Here is a 20994-nt window from a genome sequence, read left to right on the forward strand (position 1 = left end):
AAGTCCTGGTCCGGCGTCGGTTGCTGTCGCCTCTTCCCTGACGTCAGTGCACCAGGGGTATATAAGATGCAGCTGACGCCATTTTCTTCAGTCTTTCTTGCCACGCGGTGCCCGAAGCAAAAGCAGTTCGCAAGTGCCGGTGGGCCGACTCCTGAGATTTTTGAAATTGAATTTCAGATTCAAAGTCTTCAATAAAGCTAAGTACCCCATTGGGGAAATAGATTCAACCAACGCACTATTAAGCGTCGGTTTGATTTTGCTTTACTTTACTTTGGCCGAAGGTTTAACTATATAATGCCGTCGGAACAACCGACGACCAGAGTTCATAAAAAGTGCAAGGACAAAGAAAAGGACAGGCATTCGAGGTCCAAAACCGACGACGAAGCCTCTTCTAGGCCAGTCGCCAGTTCACCGGTTCTCAGTGAGGCGCTTTCACAGCCCCTGACACCCGCTACCTCAGAGCCACAGGCCGCCTCCGACTCCCACGTGGAGACAACTAGGCCTCTGGAAACTCAAGGTATTGGGCCTATGGAAACTATTCCCTCAGATGGGTCCAGAGACACTGAGCAGGCATCGGCTTCTGAGGGTGTTTTCAGACCTACACAGCTTACTATCAAGACCACTTCATCAGCCAAGGCAAAGTCTAAAACACCATTAAAGACAAAGAAACAAGTACAGCATTCTCCTGGACAGTCATCCATGCCAAAGAAACAGATGCTCAAAATGGCCGAGGACCTAATTACTTTGATCAGGGGTTCCCATCCCCTTCTGATAAAAGGCCTAGGCAAGACACTGACTATGACTCCTCTGACCAGGTTTCTATTTCCTCTGATTCCTCTTCAGAACTGGGATATTCTCTTCCTCCCTATGAGGACTCTGACGCTGAAGAATCTATCCCTTCAGCGTCTCCTCCTGAGGATTACTCTTTTGGGGAAACATTGCAGACCATGAGGGAGCATTTCCATTGGGAGAGCCAGGATTATTCAGAATCCAAGAAAAGGCTCAAAGACTTTCTTTTACTGCCTCAGCACAGGCCCCTTGCTATCCCACCTGTACTAGATATTGTTGATGATGTTTTTTCTGAATCCAATTTGTCTCCTGATTCTTTACCCCCTGCACCAGTCAAGCCAGATAGGTACTACAGGGTCCCAGATTCTTATAAATTTCTTTATAAAAACCCTGCTGCTGACCCAGAAACAATTTCTCAGGGTCCCAAAGGGGTCAAGGCTTCCACTGCAAAAAACCCTGTTCCCTCTGATAGGGATTCTAGAGCACTGGACAGATGGGGGAAGAAAGTTTACACCTCTGCTACTTTAGCTGTAAGGGCTTTAAACTGCCAGTTTCACATGCTCAGATGTCAACAATACCTAATGTCTTTGCTAAAACAGAAAATGCTTACAAGCTCAGAATGTCCTGAAAATGAGGAAATGCAAGATTTATTGCATGCAGCTGAACAAGTGGGAAAGCATACTTTGCAATGTGGTTTTGATTCATTAGAGGTTTCTTGCAGAGCCGCAGTTACAGGTTCTGTCATTCGAAAGCATGCTTGGTTAAAAGAACAAAGTTTACCTGATCATGTTAAAGCAAAATTATTGGATGCTCCATTACAGCATGATACTTTGTTTGGTGTTAAGGCAGAAGAGGTGTTAAAGAAAATGGAGGATAAAGCAAAATCAATGCAGACAGTAAAGGATTTCTTACAGGTTCAGCCACCCAGATTTAGCAGGAACCGGCCTTCAAAATATTGGTCCTTTCCAGTGTCAGACAGGCCACAAAGAGGCAGATACAGACGCCCAAGAGGCAGATCTCAACCCCAAGGCTCATACAGACCTAAACAGTGAGGTGCTTCAGCCCCCAAAGGCGGAGAAGGCAAATCACAACCTTACAGGGAACAGTCCCAATGACTCTCCTCTACATATGCCAAGCACTTACCTTTTGGCAGCACCCTTAGGGGGAAAACTAGCACTTTTCTCACAAAATTGGCACACGATCACCCAGGACAAATGGGTACTGAATATTGTTTCTCAGGGTTACAGGTTCCACTTTCACACCCTACCAAGACCAAAAGGTATGCCAGACCTGCCACACAATCAATGGGCAGAGGCACAAAAACAAATTTCTGCTCTCATGGACATGAGGGCTATTCAAAAAGTACCACAGGAAGAGCAGGAGCAAGGATTTTACTCAAGACTTTTCTTGGTACCCAGAAAGGACAACGCTTGGAAACCAATACTGGACCTGTCTACTCTAAATACTTTCCTGGACGTTCCAAAATTCAAAATGTTGACACTGCAGCAACTTCTACCCATGCTGGGCAAGAAGGCTTGGCTAGTTACTTTGGACCTCAAAGAGGCATACCTGCATGTCCCAATCACACAAACTTGCAGAAGATACCTCAGATTTATAGCTGGTTCAATGCATTACCAGTTCTCTGCACTGCCCGTTGGCTTATCTACTGAGCCCAGGGTCTTCACAAAATGCCTGGCATTAGTAATTGCTTATTGCAGCCAAAAAGGAATTCAAATATATCCCTACTTGGACGACTGCCTTATTCAAGCAGAGAGCAAAGACATTCTTCTAAAGCATCTGGCGTTTGTAAAAATATTACTAATCTGCCTAGAGTACACAGTAAACGAAAATAAATCAAAACTAGTGCCCTCTCAAGAGATAATATTCCTGGGTGCAAGCTTAAATACAACTGCCCAGATGGCATGACTCATTACTTTCAAATGATGGCAACAAAGACCCAGCTACCTGCAAGAAAAATTCTGCAGACTTTGGGCTTCATGGCATCCTGCATCCTGCTAATTCCATATGCAAAACTGCATATGAGGAAGCTACAATGGTATCTAAAAAATGTTTGGACTCGACATTGCCACAGCCTGGAAACAATAATAACTCTTATTCCCTGCCTGCAACAGGAGTTTCGATGGTGGGCACTGGCCTGTCACCACAACAAGGGACAGCCTTTCACTTTACCCACAGTCAGGCAGACACTAACAACATATGCATCAGATTATGCCTGGGGGGCACACATGGTGGGAAAATGTATTCAGGGCACGTTGCCTGCGGACCAAATGCATCTTCATATCAAACAAAAAGAGATGCTAGCTGTACAGAATGCCATGACAGCCTTCAAGGATTTAGTACATCCAGGACAACTATAGCTAAAGACGGACAATACTACAGTTATCTGGTACATAAACAAGCAAGGGGGCACACATTCCTACCCCCTCTGCTGGCAAGCGATGACTTTGTGGAACACAGCACTGACCTATCAAGTACATCTGCAGGCACAATTCCTGCCAGGGAAGAAAAATACTCTGGCAGACGAACTAAGCAGAAACCTCATGGACCCTCACAAGTGGAAACTAGATCCACATGTCTTCAGCATGATAACAAGGAAATGGGGATGCCCAGACATAGATCTTTTTGCCTCCCCTCACAAATGCCAACTACAGAAATTCTGCACAAGGACTTATCACAAACAAGCATGGAAAGTGGATGCTCTATCATACAGCTGGAAAACCCTAACAGTTTATGCCTTTCCACCACTGCCTCTCCTTCCCAAAGTACTCCTAAAAGTCAGACAAGAGAAGCCAAAAATGATTCTGATTGCCCCAGACTGGCCACGCCAGCACTGGTACCCAATCCTAAAGAGCTTGTCTCAAGGCCCAGCCTGGACTTTACCTCATATTCCTCATCTTCTGACTCAACAAAACAATCAGATCCTGCACAGCCAAATCAGAACCTTAAATCTGGCTGCATGGCAAATAATATAGCCACTCAGAACACGCCTCACTCTAAAGCTGTTATGGATGTCATTTTGGAAGCCAGGAGGCCCAGCACCAGGAAATCTTATGCAGAACAATGGAAGAGATTCTGTGCTTGGAACCAGGCACAAGGACTTGAACCACTTGTTCCAAATATTCCTCAGATTTTACAATACCTAACTGAGATGCTGGACAAAAGCCTATCCTTCTCATCAATTAAGATCCATGCCTCTGCCATTTCTGCTCATTACAATACGGAACCTCCTATTTTCTCACATCCACTGCTAAAACAGCACCTCAAAGGGGCAAAAAACATAAGACCCCCAAGGAGAGCACCGTTACCTACATGGGACCTCAACTTTGTCTTGGAAAAGCTCACACTGCCTCCTTTTGAGCCAGCCAATACAGCTGATATAAAATTCTTATCATGAAAAACTGCTCTGCTCCTAGCAATAACTTCAGCAAGAAGAGTCTCAGAGTTACAGGCATTAATGGCAGTGGAACCTTTTATCATTTTCATCCAGACAGGGTTTCTCTAAGGACAAACCCAACATTTATGCCAAAAGTCGTATCCAGTGTGGCTCTTAACCAAACCATTCATTTGCCAACATTTTATCCAAATCTCCAGAATAAAGGGGAGAGACTTCTGCACTCTTTGGACATACACAGGCAGCTACACTTCTACTTGGGCAAAACAAAAGCTTTCCGAAAAACTGAGCAACTGTTTGTAGCATATGCTGCAGGATCACAAGGAAAGGCTATCTCAAAGCAGACTATTTCAAAATGGATAGGACACTGCACTCGTTTCTGCTATGCACAGCATGGCAAGTCAGTGCCTAAGAATATTAGGCCACATTCTACCAGGGCAACAGCCACTTCAGCAGCCTTTCTCAGAGGAGTGCCAACCAAGGAAATTTTGGAGGCTGCAACTTGGAGTTCAATGCACACTTTTACCAAGCATTATCACTTACCTCTTTACTCTAAATCCAGAGCAGGCTTTGCCACTGCAGTTCTGCAGGGCGTCATAGCCACTCCTAATCCTATTTAGACCCAGCCGCCCTACCTCAGCTTTGGGATTCAACCCAAGTGTAATGACTGCAGCAATGAAACACGATGAACATAGTACAGTTGTGTACCTACCATAAATGTAGATGTTCGAGTGTATTCACTGTTGCAGTCCAGGTTACCCACCCTCCATTCCCCCTTTCTTTGCTGGGACTTATCTATACTTATCCTATACAACCTATGTGGTGTATTTGCTTGTAGATGAAGGTATGGTTTTTATTTTTCTGTATGTTTTTATAAGCATTATGTATTGCCTACCTTCTTGGGGGCACCTGACATCTGGGGCAAGAAAAACTGAAGAAAATGGTGTCGGCTGCATCTTATATACCCCTGGCGCACTGACGTCAGGGAAGAGGCGTCAGCAACCAACACTGGACCAGGACTTTGGAATTCAGGCCGACTGCGGGTAGCCTGTCAGCAGGATAACCCAAGTGTAATCACTGCAACAGTGAATACACTCAGACATCTACATTTATGGTAGGTACACAACTGTACTTTCTCAGGAAGGAAGGGTTGTGGAGTCCCATCCTAGACCTGTCTTTCTCAACACCATTCTCAAGGTCCCTTCATTCAGGATGTTGCGTCTATAGACACTTTTCCCTCAGTTACTTCCGAAAGCTTTTCTTGTATTTCTTGATTTTAAGGACACTTGGCTCCATATTCATATTCATTCTCTCTTAAGGATGTTTTTATATTTCTGGTTTTCTTTCCCTCATTATTAGTTCTCTGCTTTGCCATTTGGTCTTTTTACAGCTCCGAGTATTTACCAAATGTCTGGCCTCTGAGGTAGCCTTTGCCAGATTTTAAGGAATTCTAATAGTCCCTTATGTGGACAACCTTCTACTTCAGCCCACCACTCTGCAACTCCTGCATCAAAATCTGCACTACGTTATGCTTGTTCTGTGCAGTGTGGGGTTCACCCTTAATCTCAAAAAGTCTTTGTTGACTCCCATTCAGGACTAGGTGTTTTGGATTGCAGGATTCAGAGCATTCTAATGTTGGCTTGTCTCCCGCCTCCCAAGGTCTTATTTTTGACTACTTATTTCCAGTCTCTTCTTCCTCTTCTAGTTCTTCCTGCAAGGTTATTTCTCTGAGCTCTGGAGTACATGGCACCCACCATTTCCATAGTTCTTTTTACCAAACTCCACATGAGGAAATTTCAGTAGTATCTCAATGCTGTTTAGCTCCAGCACTGCCACCCTCTGGAGTATCTGGTGCCTCTCTTACCTTGTCTCAAGCTCAAGCTTTGCCAATGAATTCATCAGATTTCTCCTGAATCCAGGTCTGTCCTTTCAGGTTCCTTTCCCTACTCAGGAGCTGTACACTGATGCTTACAGTCATGGTTGGGAAACATCCTAAATGTTTAGGGTCTCTGATCCCATTAACAAATGATAGACCATATCAACATCAGTGAAATGTTTTTATAGAGAATACCACAGTTCTGTGGTGTATCAGCAAGCAAGGGGGCACAAAAATCTCACCTTCTTTGCAGGATGGCTCTTCAGGATTGGGATGTTGCAGTCCACCATCACTTGGTTCTTCAGGCAGTTTACATATCTTCAGAGCACATTCTGTTGGCAGAATCTTTGAGCAGGTCCAGGACAAATTCTCACAAATGGATGCTTCACAAGGCAGTGTTTCTGGACATTGTCCATTGGTAGGGCACACCTCGGGTAGAAGTTTTTGCCTCCCCTTTAAACAGAAACCCAGTTTTGTTCCAGAGTTCCAAGTCCTCTGACTTGGAAAGTGGATGCCATGTCTTTTTTTTACTTCGGAGAGGAAGTTTCTGCATGTCTATCCCCCTCTACCTGTACCACATGTCCTGCACAAGAACATGTAGGACACACCCAGAATCTACCTGGTGATTCCATTTTGGCCCAGACAGCACTGGTTCCCCCTTTTCACCTGGCCAGGGGCAGCAATCACAAGTTACCTCACAGGATGGATTTTGACAAAATACAAGGAATCTCTCATTCGCACTCACTTGTCCACCCTTCAACTGATACTGTGGGTATTAGGGTTTTGATTCCTTTCAGGCTCCAGTTTTCTCAAGATGCGCTTCAGGTTTTGCAGGAGGACAGAAAAAACTACTAGAAAATCCTGTGTGTCTAAATGGAAGAGATTTTCTATTTGGTGTCTCAAGCATGACTTGGACCTTTTTTGTGGGGGTCCCTGCAGCCCTTTCTTATTTGTGTGAGTTACTCAATTCTAGTTTGCCAAATTCTTCTGTTAGTGTTCATTTGTCAGTCAACTCCACCTGTCTGCCTCTGAATCTACCTTTGGCTTCTAGTTTTGAAGTCAAACAATTTTTAAAAGGTGTCCTTCATGTCAGACATCCAAGAAAGTCTATTCTTGGTTCTTGAGACCCTTTGAAAAATTGACTCCATCCCCTTTTGAGCCTGCTTCTTTTTTTCCCTGCATCATTGTACTTGTGAGACTGTATTGTTGGTGGCTCTTGGGTCTGCCAAGACAAGAAATTCTCAGAACTTCAGGCACCCCCTTTTTTGTTTTTTCACAGGGACAGGGTGTCTGTTCATACCAGTCCTTCTTTCTTGCCTAAGGTGATTAATGATTTGTCCTGGAATAAGTCTATTAATCTTCCTTCTTTTTTTCCTTCTCCACAGACTGCTAGTGAAGGGAGTCTTCACTCCTTAGATTTACAGAGACAACTCGAATATTACTTGAATAAGACAAAACATATCAGGAAATCTGAGCACCTTTTTATTTCCTTTCATGCCAGGAAATTGGGTTTGGTGGTGTCTAAGCAAACCACCACCTCATGGATTTCTAAGGTCATTTCTTTTCACTGTTCTTTTCAAGGCAAGCAGCTTTCCTCTTCTGTTCATGCTCATCCTACTAGGGTAGTGGCCTGTCCTGGTGCTTTATCAAGGGTCTGAATAGTAGATCCATATTGAAGCTGCTATTTGGTGTCTTGTTAACACTTCTTCCAAATATTACAAATTGGATGTCATTTCCAGGGCCAGAGCAGGTTTTGCCAAGGCCATCCTTCACTGGTTTGTGAAGGGGTTTTCTTTGACTTCCTCCTCTCATACTTGCCAGCAGCTTTTGTACTCTCCCAAGCAAAGAATACTACAACAGTGATAAGGAAGGACGTAGTACAGTTGTACAAGATCTTATTGTAACAGTAGATGCTCTACTTCCCAGTGTTGCACTATTCTCGCCCTCCCTCCTGCCACTCTTACTTTCTGTTGCCCTCCTTTTGGCCAAGGAGTCTTTCTCACATTCTTTTCTCCTCCTCCTTCATGGATGTACATTTTATTGTTTTCTCCGGGGTTGCTTCAGTTCTGAAGATTAGTTGTCCATATGTCACATATGTGCCTTACACCTTGTATGTATGATGCCTAGAAGGTGTAAAGGCTTTGGTATGCTTTCTTGAATTTAGGCTATCCTTGGCAGGATATCCCAAGAGTAAAGAAAAGTGCAACAGTGAGAAGTAGGGTATCCACTATTATGGTAATATCTTACACAACTGTAGTCTCCTTTTGTGTTCTTTCATTTCCTTTCCTTTCTTTCAGCTGTTTCATGCTTTTCAAGTCTTCTGACAGCAAGTGTCAGTTACATAATAATAGGGGAATGCTCTGCCACCAAATTCTATGACATCTCTCGTCTCACTATTCTTACTGAAGTAATTTTTCATTTACAGCTCCCTTTTACATTACGTCTTGTAACTGGTGTGATTCACAGCATATCATTTATTATAACAATCTGTTAAAGCAGCACTTTGTTTTGTATACAGCTTTATGTCAGCAGTAAAAAGTTCAAACTGCACAAACTATTGTCTGCCTTTGCATGCTCACTTCATAGAAGCTGTGACATAGACAGAAGGGTATTTTGGCAATTGTCCTGAAACCATTCTGTCTGTATTTTTGTGGATTGCATAGTCTCTCAGTTAATAGAGTACTGTCTGAGACTGACTGGCCTGCAGTTGGGAACACTGCCCCTGTTATCTTTTTTGAAGCCCATCCATATTCTGTAGCCATTTAAAACATTCTGTCTTTCTCACTATGATGTTAAAAACTAGAAAACTAGCCATCACTACACTCTTTTTTTCTGTAAGAACCTCAGATAATTGGCATTGTTCCTGATCACTTATTTGCCTTCAAGTTATCCAGCCTCGTTCTGCTGGTACCAGATCCCATGCCACTTTCCCCTTCTTCCACATGTTACTGCAGTACGTTGTACTTTCCTCTACATTCTTCTGTGACAACAAAGCAGAACTAATTGTAACTGAACCCATTGCTAGTGAGTTCATTGTATGTACTTCTAGAGTTGATTTTGATATACTTGTAATCATAACCTAGTTGTTAAATTTTTAAGCACCTTCGCAGTGAAAAAGCAGAGGATCTTTCATACTTTCTTTTTTTTTTTAACAGCTTGCCAATGTTCACTGTCCTGAGGAAATTTACCATAGTGTTAACAATGGTCCTGGAAGCAATTATCTTAAGGTAAATTCAGATTTTATGTTTTACAACTGTGTTTTTCTAGTATGAAATATAGGCACTTTCTTGCCTCAGAATTGGCTTTTTTGCCAATTTTCCATTAAAACAGTGACCAAAAGATTATTTGTAACTTACAAAGGATATCTGATGTATTTGTTTTTTGTCATTATGCTGTGAGTGGATTTTTGAATCATTTACCAGGTATACAGAGGCTCTTTGCTGTACTTAATTTGGTTTCCTATCTGTAACCCTACACACAGGCAGTCAAATCCACCTGTGTGATTCTTTCATTTCAAACATCAGAATGTCAAAATCTGACATTACCAACCATCCAGACCTGCCCCCTTCTGGACCAATGGTAATGCTTTTTCCTGGGTCTAGAGCAGGAGTTTCGGGGTTCAGAATTTGTTAGAAAAATATATAATAGTAATATGCATGCTTAGTGCACTCGAGGTTTAAAAGGGTTAATACATTTATTCTGTTCACACTGCATGAATCTGCACAGCTATTAGAAACTTAACAAGAGACATTTCATTTCTGCTAATGTCATGAAACTTAACAAAGAGATATTTCATTTCTGCTTATGCCATGAGAAAATATGCAGCTGCTAGAAGCTTTGATAAAGAAAACAATAGATGCTTGAAAGTATAAACAATAGTCAGCTTTACTTGTACCAAAGCTAGAAATGTACCTTGAATCTAGACAAAATGTAACACATGTATTAGAACTGTGCAATTGAAGAATTGAAAAGTTAAGGTGGGCTAGAATAAGCCCAAGGCCAGGTTGTTTTTCTCAAAATGTTTTTGCAAGACAGCAAATAATCTGACCATGTCAGCAATAAGTCTGGTAACATTTTCTGTGAAACATACAGAAAGCTGTGTCCAACTACGTCAGCAATAGAATACTAACATTTTCTGTATGACATGAAGAGAACTGTATAAGAATAATATACTGATCACCAAAGAGCCAGACAAATCCTGTACCTACATGCTTTGTCTCCTTGCTGCAAGTAATAAAGGGTGCCTTGCTTGAACCTAACGTGCATTGGTCTTTGAAGTTTTTTCCTTTTACAGATTGGTCCTTCGGTCCGGAACCCTCTCTTCACCTCGGATCAGACAGCCAGGTGGTTGAAACCGTACGGGGAAGAAACCAAATCGGTTCTTCGTATATGGAAAGTCCTCCAACTGAATTGTCATTCAAAAGAGGCCAGCCACTTTCTGATCTGTGACTGAAGGACGGGTCTCCGCGAATCGGTGATCATTCACGTGGGCTCAGGTAAGGTGAATCTACTTTTTTCTGTTTTAGATCAGGGACTATGTGTGTATTGTTTTTGTCAGATTGTATTTTTGCAAGTCAGGGACAAAAAAGATTACTGTCTTGTCATAGATCAGGAGAAACAGAATAAGTAGGCAGTCATTCTGAAGAGACTATAACAAAATCCGTGGTACCACGTTAAAAATTAAGAGAAGTTACGTAACGATCAAAGGGTAAAACAAAATGGGTAATAATTGCACAAAAAGACCCTAAAACTCGCCTTTAACGGAAGACGGAAAATATATGCAGTCACAGCGCGCCGACAATATTCAATATTATTCAAAATGGGTTAATAAATATGAATTTGACGGAAAATTAGAAAAATCCTCGCTTATCAAACAGCTCAAAAACTATTCCAAGGGTCGGGTAAAAAAGCAACGTCGATTAGGAATTCCTCAGGCACACAGGTGGCTGGAAGAAGTAAACCGGAGGGAACAAAAAAACAAAGATTCAAAAGCAATGTTTTTAGATAAGGAGGATAATAACTTAGTAATAGCATCAGCACCTCCGCCTCTCTTACCAGAATATGAAGCAAGTGAACAGGTTAGTCCACCCCCACTATATCCTGTGGTCACTGAAGATAGAGATATTGTGAAATTAAAACTGACTAAAACTGGAGATCCCATCGGGAACAGGTCCCGAACAAAGGCAGGTAATTCAGAAGAAGGTATCAAGTTATGGCAAGTAGTTAAGAATTCACGATCTATAGGTGAAGAAGAAGAAATATGCCCGCTTATAGAAGTACCCAATCCTCAGGCAGGTCAAGACAATCAGGACCCAACTATCTTAGTGTATAGACCTTGGACTCCGGAAAATATCCGGAAAGCCACTGAGGGAATTCCCCATCCAAAGGTTAATTTCAGAAAATTCTCAGAAGATTTACAAGGAATGAGATTGAGTTATAACCTAAACAGAGAAGAAATAGAAAAAGTAGTTAGACAAATTGTAGGGCCAGATTGGTACATGATTAGTGGGAACTGGATCCCTGTGACGCTGCACAAAGTCCCCTCCCACATAGCAGCGCAGAATTAGACACCAGAGTAAAAGGTCTTACAGGCCGCATCTCTGAAAAATGGAAACCTAGGGCAGACTGGACTTGCATTAATGAATGCATCCAACAAAAAGGTGAAACAATTGTTCGGTATTATGCCAGATTGTTCGAATGTTTTAATAACCACTGTGGAATGCAGGTTCCTGATTATCAAACACAAGATTCCCCATATGAACAGCAGTTAAAGAATGCATTTTTAAAAGGCAGTAGCACGCCTATAAGCAGTTTTATTACAAAACACATGGTAGACCATTGTACAAGCAGGTTACAATCATTACTTGAATATGCTAGGCTTGCCAAAAGGCATTTTAATAGCAAAAAGAAAAAGAAAGCTCAAGTATTTTCTATAGAAGATGGAGCAGAAGTTTATGTAGTACAGTCTGGGAAAAAGGAAACAAACAATCTGATCAGCAATCAGAGGACTTTGAAGGGCGGGAAAAAAAGGGGAGAATGTTTTAAATGCGGTAAAAAGGGACATTTGGCAAGGGATTGCAAGAAAAACAGGAAGGGAACAACAGAAGACAAGGAGGGTGAGGACTGACTATATGGTAGTCAAGAATCACTAGAAGGGGCTAGCGAAGAAAGGACAAATGAGAATGTGATAGAGGGAGTAGAGAAAGTGCAGGAAGTTAGTGTCAATGAAGAAAATGAAATATTAGACCTAGCTTTATTGAGCTTGGAGCTCTATTTAGCAGACACGAAACCAGAAGTTACACTCTTGGTAGAAGGGAGGGAGGTCAAATTTTTGTGTGACTCGGGGGCATCACGAACCCTGATACACCCCTCCAAACTGCCAGAAAACACAGAGTCACCTGATTACATATTGGTCAAAGCAGCTAATGGACAGCTGTATCGGGAGCCTCTCTCCCGTAACATTGCAATAACTGATCCAGTTTCAGGATTGACACAAAGAAGCAAAATTGTAGTTTCTGCAAAATGCCCAGTAAACCTCTTGGGCAGAGACCTCATGCAGCTATTTGGTATAGCAGTAGTCCCAACCATGCAGGGTATGGAAGCACAGCGACAAATTAACACCTTTGTAGTGCAATCGGAGGGTGAAATGTTTTATTGGTACAGCCAGGACTTGGTTACGACTGGTCCAGGGACTGTGACCAAAGAGTTAATGAACCTAGCCATCAGCAAGTTCCCCTCCCTTGACATTGATAAGCATCACCTGTTGCACTGTACCCTGTATTATTGCAATGTATCAGGACCTGATAAGGAATATGAGCAAGAGTTATTTAAGAATCATGCAAACAGATTGATATTGTGTAACCTGTACTGGGACACAGAATGGAACAGTGTAGCCAGCTGTTCATTGCCCCAGGAGTTCTTTGTACTTTATAAATCTAACCGATTACCACATGTTAGCTTAACCAAAAACAGAAATATAGAATGGGCAGACCTAGGAGAAAAAGTCACGAGCTGGGAGAAACAGACAGAACTAGAACTGTCAGAACAAGGAATACAAGTACAAAAGTTGAATTGGATAACTCAGACCAACTCAGCTGTGCACTTGCAGTTTAGCGAGGACAGCTGATTGACACTCCTATTAAAGGAGGAAGAGAATGCCTTACGAGACATACCAGAGACTCTCTGGTCAACAGAGAAATCAGATGTAGGACTCATTCGTACAGCGGGACCAGTTACTATCATGGCAAAGTCGGCATTCAGACCACAAAAAAGACAGTATCCATTAAGAAAAGATGCAGAGACAGGGATAAAGCCTGTTATAGCAGCCTTACTTAAAGGAGGGATAGTAGTAGAATCTCCCGATTCACCATGTAACACACCCTTATTTTCAGTTAAAAAGGCCAATGGAGAATGGCGTATGGTCCAGGATTTACAAGCCGTAAATGATGCAGTAATACCAAGGGCACCCACGGTGCCAGGCCCACACACCCTGTTGAATGATTTGAAACCTCAACAAAAATAGTTTTCTGTGGTAGACATCAGCAACGCGTTCTTTTTGATACTGATACACCCTGATAGACAGTATTGGTTTGCATTTACATTTCAGGGGAAAAGGTATACATATACGCAACTAAGACAGGGATATTGTGAAAGTCCAACGATATTCTCACAAGAAATGGCAAGCAACTTGGCGGGATTCACCCCACCAAGAGACAGTCAGATTTTACTTTATGTTAATGACATCTTGCTGGCGGCCCCCACCCAGCAGGATTGTAGAGAATATACCATAGCACTTCTATGATTTTTAGCCGCTGAGGGACATAAGGTAAATAAAAATAAACTGCAGCTTTGGAAAAAACAGGTCAAATAGCATGGGGATAAGCAACGCCTCATTGCTTACTAGTCATCACAACTAGACCCAGTGGCACGGTCCTTACCCCACTGTGTACAAGCAGTAGTTGCAGCTGCAATGGCAGTACAGGCTTCAGCCTCAGTAGTCTTGTTCCACCCTCTCACTTTGAGAGTACCTCATGCAGTCATGATTATTTTACTACAAGAAAAGGTGGCACATCTTTCCCCTGCTAGGCATCTTTCCTGTATGATTATATTATTGCACCCTCATATGACAATTGAAAGATGCACGACTTTAAACCCTTCTACTCTGCTCCCGACCCCTGCAGACGGCACACCGCACTGCTGCCTGCAGGTAATTGAGCAAAAGACACTACCTAGAAAAGATCTCACGGATGTCCCCTTGGATGATGCCGAGGTGACATACTACGTGGATGGCTCATGCAAAAGGGGTCCTGCAGGACAGAACCTAGTAGGATATGCAGTAGTCTCTGATACTGGGATTATAGAAGCAAAACCTTTACCACATAACTTATCTGCACAGGCAGCAGAATTGATTGCCCTGACATGGGCATGTACCTTAGCAAAGGGTAAATGTGTAAACATTTTTACTGATAGCCAGTATGCTTTTTCTACTGTACATGTTTTTGCGCAACAGTGGAAAAAACGGGGAATGATAACATCTACTGGCAAACCTATAAATCATGCACAATTTATTTTAGATCTTTTAGAATCTATTCAGTTACCTCAGAAATTAGCCATTTGTAAATGCACAGCTAACACCAAGCAACAAGATAGGATTTCCAAAGGTAATGCTAGAGCTGATACAGCTGCAAAACAAGCAGCCACAGAAGTATTTCTTTTAAATGAGGAATTACAACCCTCTGAAACTTTAGATCTAGATATGTTAAAACAATGCAGAGACTCACTACACAAGCTGAAAAACAGCGATGGATAAAACGAGGAGCAATCCTCGAAAAGGGGCTGTACATCTCTAGAGAGGGAAAACCAATACTACCCTCTAATTTGTTTTGCTATGCAGCATTGTTGAGCCATGGGCAGTGCCATGTCTCAACAGGGGGGATGGTACAGCTGGTGAACCAGGTGTTCACAACGTACGGATTTACAAACTACTCTAAAAAATTTTGTTTGATGTGTCAGATTTGTAACAAACATCATGCACAGGGGGCGATAAAGCTCAAGCAAGGGAGTTTCCCCACACCACCATATCCGTTTCACACTATTTGTATGGATTTCATAGAATTGAACAAATGTGAAAATAAGAAGTATTGTCTTGTCATTATAGATATGTTTTCCAGATGGGTGGAAGCCCTTCCAACCAAAAATCCAGATGCAGCTACAGTGGCAAAAGTACTTGTCAAGGAAATCATTCCTAGGTTTGGTATTCCGGAAAGAATCTACAGTGATAATGGTACACACTTTGTAAATCAAACCATACAGCAGTTGAGTAAGCATTTTGGTATTTCTTTAAAAAATCATTGTGCATACCATCCGCAATCTGCAGGGCTAGTTGAAAGGCATAATGGTATACTAAAAAACAAATTGAGAAAATTAATAGCGGAGACAGGAAAAACTTGGTTGTACTGTTTACCCCTGGCACTGTTGAGCATAAGAACTGTCCCTACAGCAAAAGGATTGACTCCTTTCGAAAAACTATTTGGAAGGGCGTATTATACACCCCAGTGGAAACGTCTCATGTCAACAGATCAGGAAGCTGATTTTACACTAGCTGAATATATGAAAAAGTTGTTGAGTTCTAAACATCTGTTGCAGTCAGATTCTGTTTCAGATAGAAAACAAACCAAAACATCAGAAGTGGCAGTGGCACCAGGAGACTCAGGTGCTTCTTTCGACACCCACTGCAGTCAAGATAGCAGAACGAGCTTCGTGGATACACCTGACGCACTGCAAGCTGGTTAAGAACTTTGAGCTGGACAAAAATCTTACCTCTCCATCGGGGCCCTCAGCACAAAGTCTGGCTACAAAGGGGGGTCAGATCAATAGGACTGATCCGTCTCAACCCCAGTGAAGAAACCATCTGTGCTGAAGGTCCTATTAGGGCAGAGAGTAAGAGCACATGTCCAAAATAAAGATGACTGAATCCAGTAAGATCCAAATACACCTACTTGGAAGAGCCAGAGAAAACAGAAATGCAGAACAACCATTTCCACAAAAGTATTGCATAACCATCCTGTTGACTGTACTAGTGATAATAATCTTTTTGTTGTGACCATTCCTTTTCTCAGCCACACAAATTGAAATGAACAAGCGTACAGAGTGGCACCCAAACTTTAACACTTACCAGGCAATCAAATATGTGTATGCTGAAACCTTCAGTGTTTCAAATTGCTGGATTTGCACAGCTTTACCAACAGCATATGGGGGGTTACTGTTAACGTCAGTTCCCCTTGGAGCCAACAAGACCTGGGAAAACCTAATTCATGATACATCAGATGTCACATCACAAGATAAAGTAGCATTGCACTTGTCTGTTCGACAGAAGGGAACTGTGTGTTTTTATAAGAATGATACAGTCAAGGTGGGTTGGAGCAATTGCAATGTGACTGTTCCCTATAGATGCTACACTAAACCTGTTAACATCAGATCCTATTGCAACACGAGCTATGATACATTTGTTGAACTGATGCATAGGACAATTGAAGAAGTAAAACATAACGCTGACCTCTATAAGCAACTGTCCATAATCGACAAAAAAAATTTTCATGCAGAGTCAGGGTATAGTAAAGTTACTACTAAAGTAGAAGATTGTTACTTTATATGCGGTAGAAAAGCATATAAATGGCTACCTGAGAATTGGTCCGGCAGTTGTTTTTTGGGGTACCTGGTTCTGGCCATACGACACACAGCAGTTTTACCTCAAGGGAAAATTCGGAATGTTCGAGAAATCAAGAAGCCTGTCAATCCAGTGGGGCAAATCAATTAGCGCTGGAAAAACCTTCATGCTGTGGGCTCGGGGAACAATGGTCTGTCACACATGGACTTGAGTGATACTGTTATATCGTGGGCAGGTGTACTGCCAGCATATGGAGCAACGGAATCAATCTGGGAACTGAGAAAATTGTCTAAGCTTCTCGAAATAATGAGCAATGCAACCTTTTCTGCCCTAGAATTGGTGACTGATGAACTGACTGCCATGAGAACAGTGGTGCTTCAAAATCGCATGGCTCTTGACTTCACCCTAGCAGCGAGAGGAGGTACGTGCACTTTAATCCAGGAGGAGTGCTGTTCGTATATTCCTGACCACAAACACAATATAGGCAACCATCTTAAGGTGATTCAGCAGGTGTCAGCCATGACCAAAACAGGACCAAATCCATTGACGGACTTTATCCAGAAATTGTTTGGGGGTTGGGGCAGCATCCTGATGAACATTCTGATTGCCATCTGTGTAGGAATAATCCCACTGGCGGTATGTGTGTGCCGCTGCATCCCCTGCATAAAAAGACTTATTAAAAATTTTTTAGACATTTCAGTTTCAGAAACCTTATACCAAGATGCTGAACATGAAGAATTGCTAAGAAACTGAAAATGCTTTCATGAGCTTAAACTGAATGACTCTCTTAACTGCAATTCCTGAGCAGGAAGAGGTTAGGGGAAGAAAAAACTGTTTATGCTTATCTTGAAAGTAGAATAAAAGTATTAAAAGGGGGGAAATGTTAGAAAAATATATAATAGTAATATGCATGCTTAGTGCACTCGAGGTTTAAAAGGGTTAATACATTTATTCTGTTCACACTGCATGAATCTGCACAGCTGTTAGAAACTTAACAAGAGACATTTCATTTCTGCTAGTGTCATGAAACTTAACAAAGAGATATTTCATTTCTGCTTATGCCATGAGAAAATATGCAGCTGCTAGAAGCTTTGATAAAGAAAACAATAGATGCTTGAAAGTGTAAACCATAGTCAGCATTACTTGTACCAAAGCTAGAAATGTACCTTGAATCTAGACAAAATGCAACACATGTATTAGAACTGTACAATTGAAGAATTGAAAAGTTAAGGTGGGCTAGAATAAGCCCAAGGCCAGGTTATTTTTCTCAAAATGTTTTTGCAAAACAGCAAATAATCTGACCATGTCAGCAATAAGTCTGGTAACATTTTCTGTGAAACATACAGAAAGCGATGTCCAACTACATCAGCAATAGAATAGTAACATTTTCTGTATGATATGAAGAGAACTGTATAAGAATAATATACTGATCACCAAAGAGGCAGACAAATCCTGTACCTACATGCTTTGTCTCCTTGCTGCAAGTAATAAAAGGTGCCTTGCTTGAACCTAACGTGCATTGGTCTTTGAAGTTTTTTCCTTTTACAGTATTTGTTTTGGGTATGCTAGTGTTTCGACTTTTTAGGAATTGTTTCGGGTATTGGTAGACTCGACTGCCTGTTTGTCACGTCACTTAAAGGAAGCCACTTAATTCTTAACACTTTACAGGAGATGCGATGTATTTCAACATGCACAGTTTATGTGTTATTGTTTAGATGTCTACTTGTTAAAAAGCTAATTATCCAAATCAGAACAAATGTTTATGGTATATGTCAGAATACCATTCCACAGTGGAATATACCCTAAGTTATTATAAATTACACAGTTACTCCTCATTAGTGTTCAAAAATGAGCATGCTGATTGGACAGCCCAACCAGCATGCCTGTTGTAAATCAAGCATATACCAGTGGAAAAAAAGTCCAGCCGCTGAAGTAGTACTTTGCTTCCAGACTTTCTGTTGGTATATGCTGAGGGGCAGAGCAAAATAGAAGAAAAGTCAATATGTTCTGCGAAATGAAACATTCAGAAATATACCTATTTTTCTTTGTATTTCCACCATGTCCCTCAGAAAATTTCAGCAGTTAAAAAATACAAAAAGCAGAAAGAGAGAGTCTCTCTTCTCCATTGCTTCTCTTGCACTGCACTAATGTACTGTGCAAGCGTGGGAGTGTAAGTCCCATACGCATGTTCAGTATAACAGTAATCAAGGAAGACATGAAGGAACACTACAGTGTTATGTATACAAAGGCATTGTTTAAGAAAGGTAAGCAATTTCTTTCTTAAACAATGTCATTGTATAATAGCAATAATCCACTCTTGAGTGTAGGTATATCAGGATTTACCCACAGTTGGCTTTGTTTGATCACCACGGTTTTGCCCTCATGATCTAACCACGCCAGCCGTGGGTAAATCTTGATATAGCCACACCCAGTCATGGATTATTGCTTAAGTACCTGTACCTTTGTCACACAGGTAAATAACCTGTGTTGCCTACCTAGATGCATGTCAAGAAAACTGTTGGTGGTACATAGTTATCATGCAACAGCTGCTGGAAGACTTACTGTACAATAACTTTTTGTTAAGTATTTTTCAAATTTCTTTTTTAAGCCAATTGGAAGTAAATTATGCACTTCCCTTTCTAGGCACAAGTGAATATTTAATCACTGTATCTAACATCAGTAACTTAATAACTATAGATGAAGGGCTCATGCCATCTTGAAAGCTCAAGTAATTGGTCCAACATAGTGTTACTTCATCGCAGCTGAGTTCCATTGTCTTTATGTTTTCTGATACTATGGAATTCATAGAATGCTGTAATAGCAATATTCTGAATCAGAACTTAGAAGCCTACAGCTATTATTATTTAAGCAGTAATTCACAACTGGGTTTGGGTATGTCAGGATTTACCCATGGTTGGTGTGGTTTGATCACAAGGGTGAAGTATGAGTTCTTAAACAAAGCCAACCATGGGTAAACCTGATATGCTCACACCCAGGAGTGGATTATTGCTGTTATATAATTTCATTATTTAAGAAAGAAATTGTTTACCTTTCTTAAATAATGGATTTGTATAAGGGTGCGTCAGTGTTCTTCCATGTTTATCCTTCTTTAATGGCATAGTGAGCATGCATATGGGATTTGCATCCCCATGCTTACACAGTACATCAGTGCAGTGCAGGAGAAGCAATGGAGAAAAGAGAATCTCCGTTGGTGTGGGTTTTTTTCCTGTCAACATTTTACAAGAGATAGCACAGAATAAAAGGAAAATCAGGTACATTTCTGTTTCTTTATTTCTGATGTACCAGATTTTTTCTTTTATTTTGCACTGTCCCTCAGCATATTCCAAAAGAAAGTCTGGCTGCTCAATGATACTTCAGCGACCAGACTTTTTTTCTGTTGGTATATGCTTGATTTACAATGAGCACATTCATCGGACTGTCCAATCAGTGTGCATATTTTTGAATACAAATAAGCCATCATTGTGTAATATAGCAATAACGCACGCCTGGGTGTGGGTAATGCTGGATTTACCCATGGTTGGTGTGGTTGGTCATGAGGGCGAAGCCTGAGTAGCCAAACAAAGACAACCGTGGGTAAATCCAGCATTACCCACACCCAGAAGTGGGTTATTGCTATTATACAATGACATTATTTAAGAAAAAAAATAATTACTTTTCTTAAATAATGGCATTGTATAATGCCTCCTTGCTGCCCTTCCGCAGCTGTCTGGTGTTCTGCGGCAGTTCTGATGTACTGCACATGCGTATGCTTACGCAGTACATCAGAGCTGTGGGCGGAAGCAACAGAGAAAGCAAGATCTCCATTGCTTTTTACAAACTGTGTCACTATGTTAAAAGAGTTTAACATAGCGAGACAGCTTTAAAAAAAGCAACGGAGAATCTCTGGTACTTTTTTTAAAGCTGTCTCGCTATGTTAAACCCATTTAACATAACGAGACAGTTTTGAAAAAAGCAACGGAGAAAGCAAGATGTCCATTGCTTTTTACAAAGTGTCTCACTATGTTAAAGGAGTTTAACATAGCGAGATAGCTTTAAGAAAAACAATGGAGAATCTCCGTTGCTTTTTTTAAAGCTGTCTCGCTATGTTAAACTCGTTTAACATAGCGAGACAGTGTGTAAAAAGCAACAGAGATCTTGCGTTCTCCATTGCTGTAAAAAAAAAGAGTTATACTAATGGAAAAAGTCTGGGCGACCGGACCTTTTTCCATTACTATAACACTGATTTACAAT

General features: G+C 41.4%; 1 protein-coding gene across 3 annotated transcripts in view; it reads left to right on the forward strand.

Annotated features, from left to right (window-relative positions):
• SLC35D2 (solute carrier family 35 member D2) overlaps positions 1-20994 on the forward strand; it is a 649758-nt gene that overhangs the window by 295165 nt on the left and 333599 nt on the right. For all 3 annotated transcript variants that reach the window (XM_044059523.1, XM_044059521.1, XR_006363184.1), the window contains exon 5: positions 9233-9304. In XM_044059523.1, the coding sequence (XP_043915458.1) occupies positions 9233-9304 (72 nt within the window). The remainder of the gene's footprint in view (positions 1-9232; positions 9305-20994) is intronic.

This window comes from Protopterus annectens, chromosome 17.part0 (assembly GCF_019279795.1).
Source record: "Protopterus annectens isolate FY-2018-M chromosome 17.part0, PAN1.0, whole genome shotgun sequence".
In the NCBI taxonomy this organism is placed as follows: Eukaryota; Metazoa; Chordata; order Ceratodontiformes; family Protopteridae; genus Protopterus; species Protopterus annectens.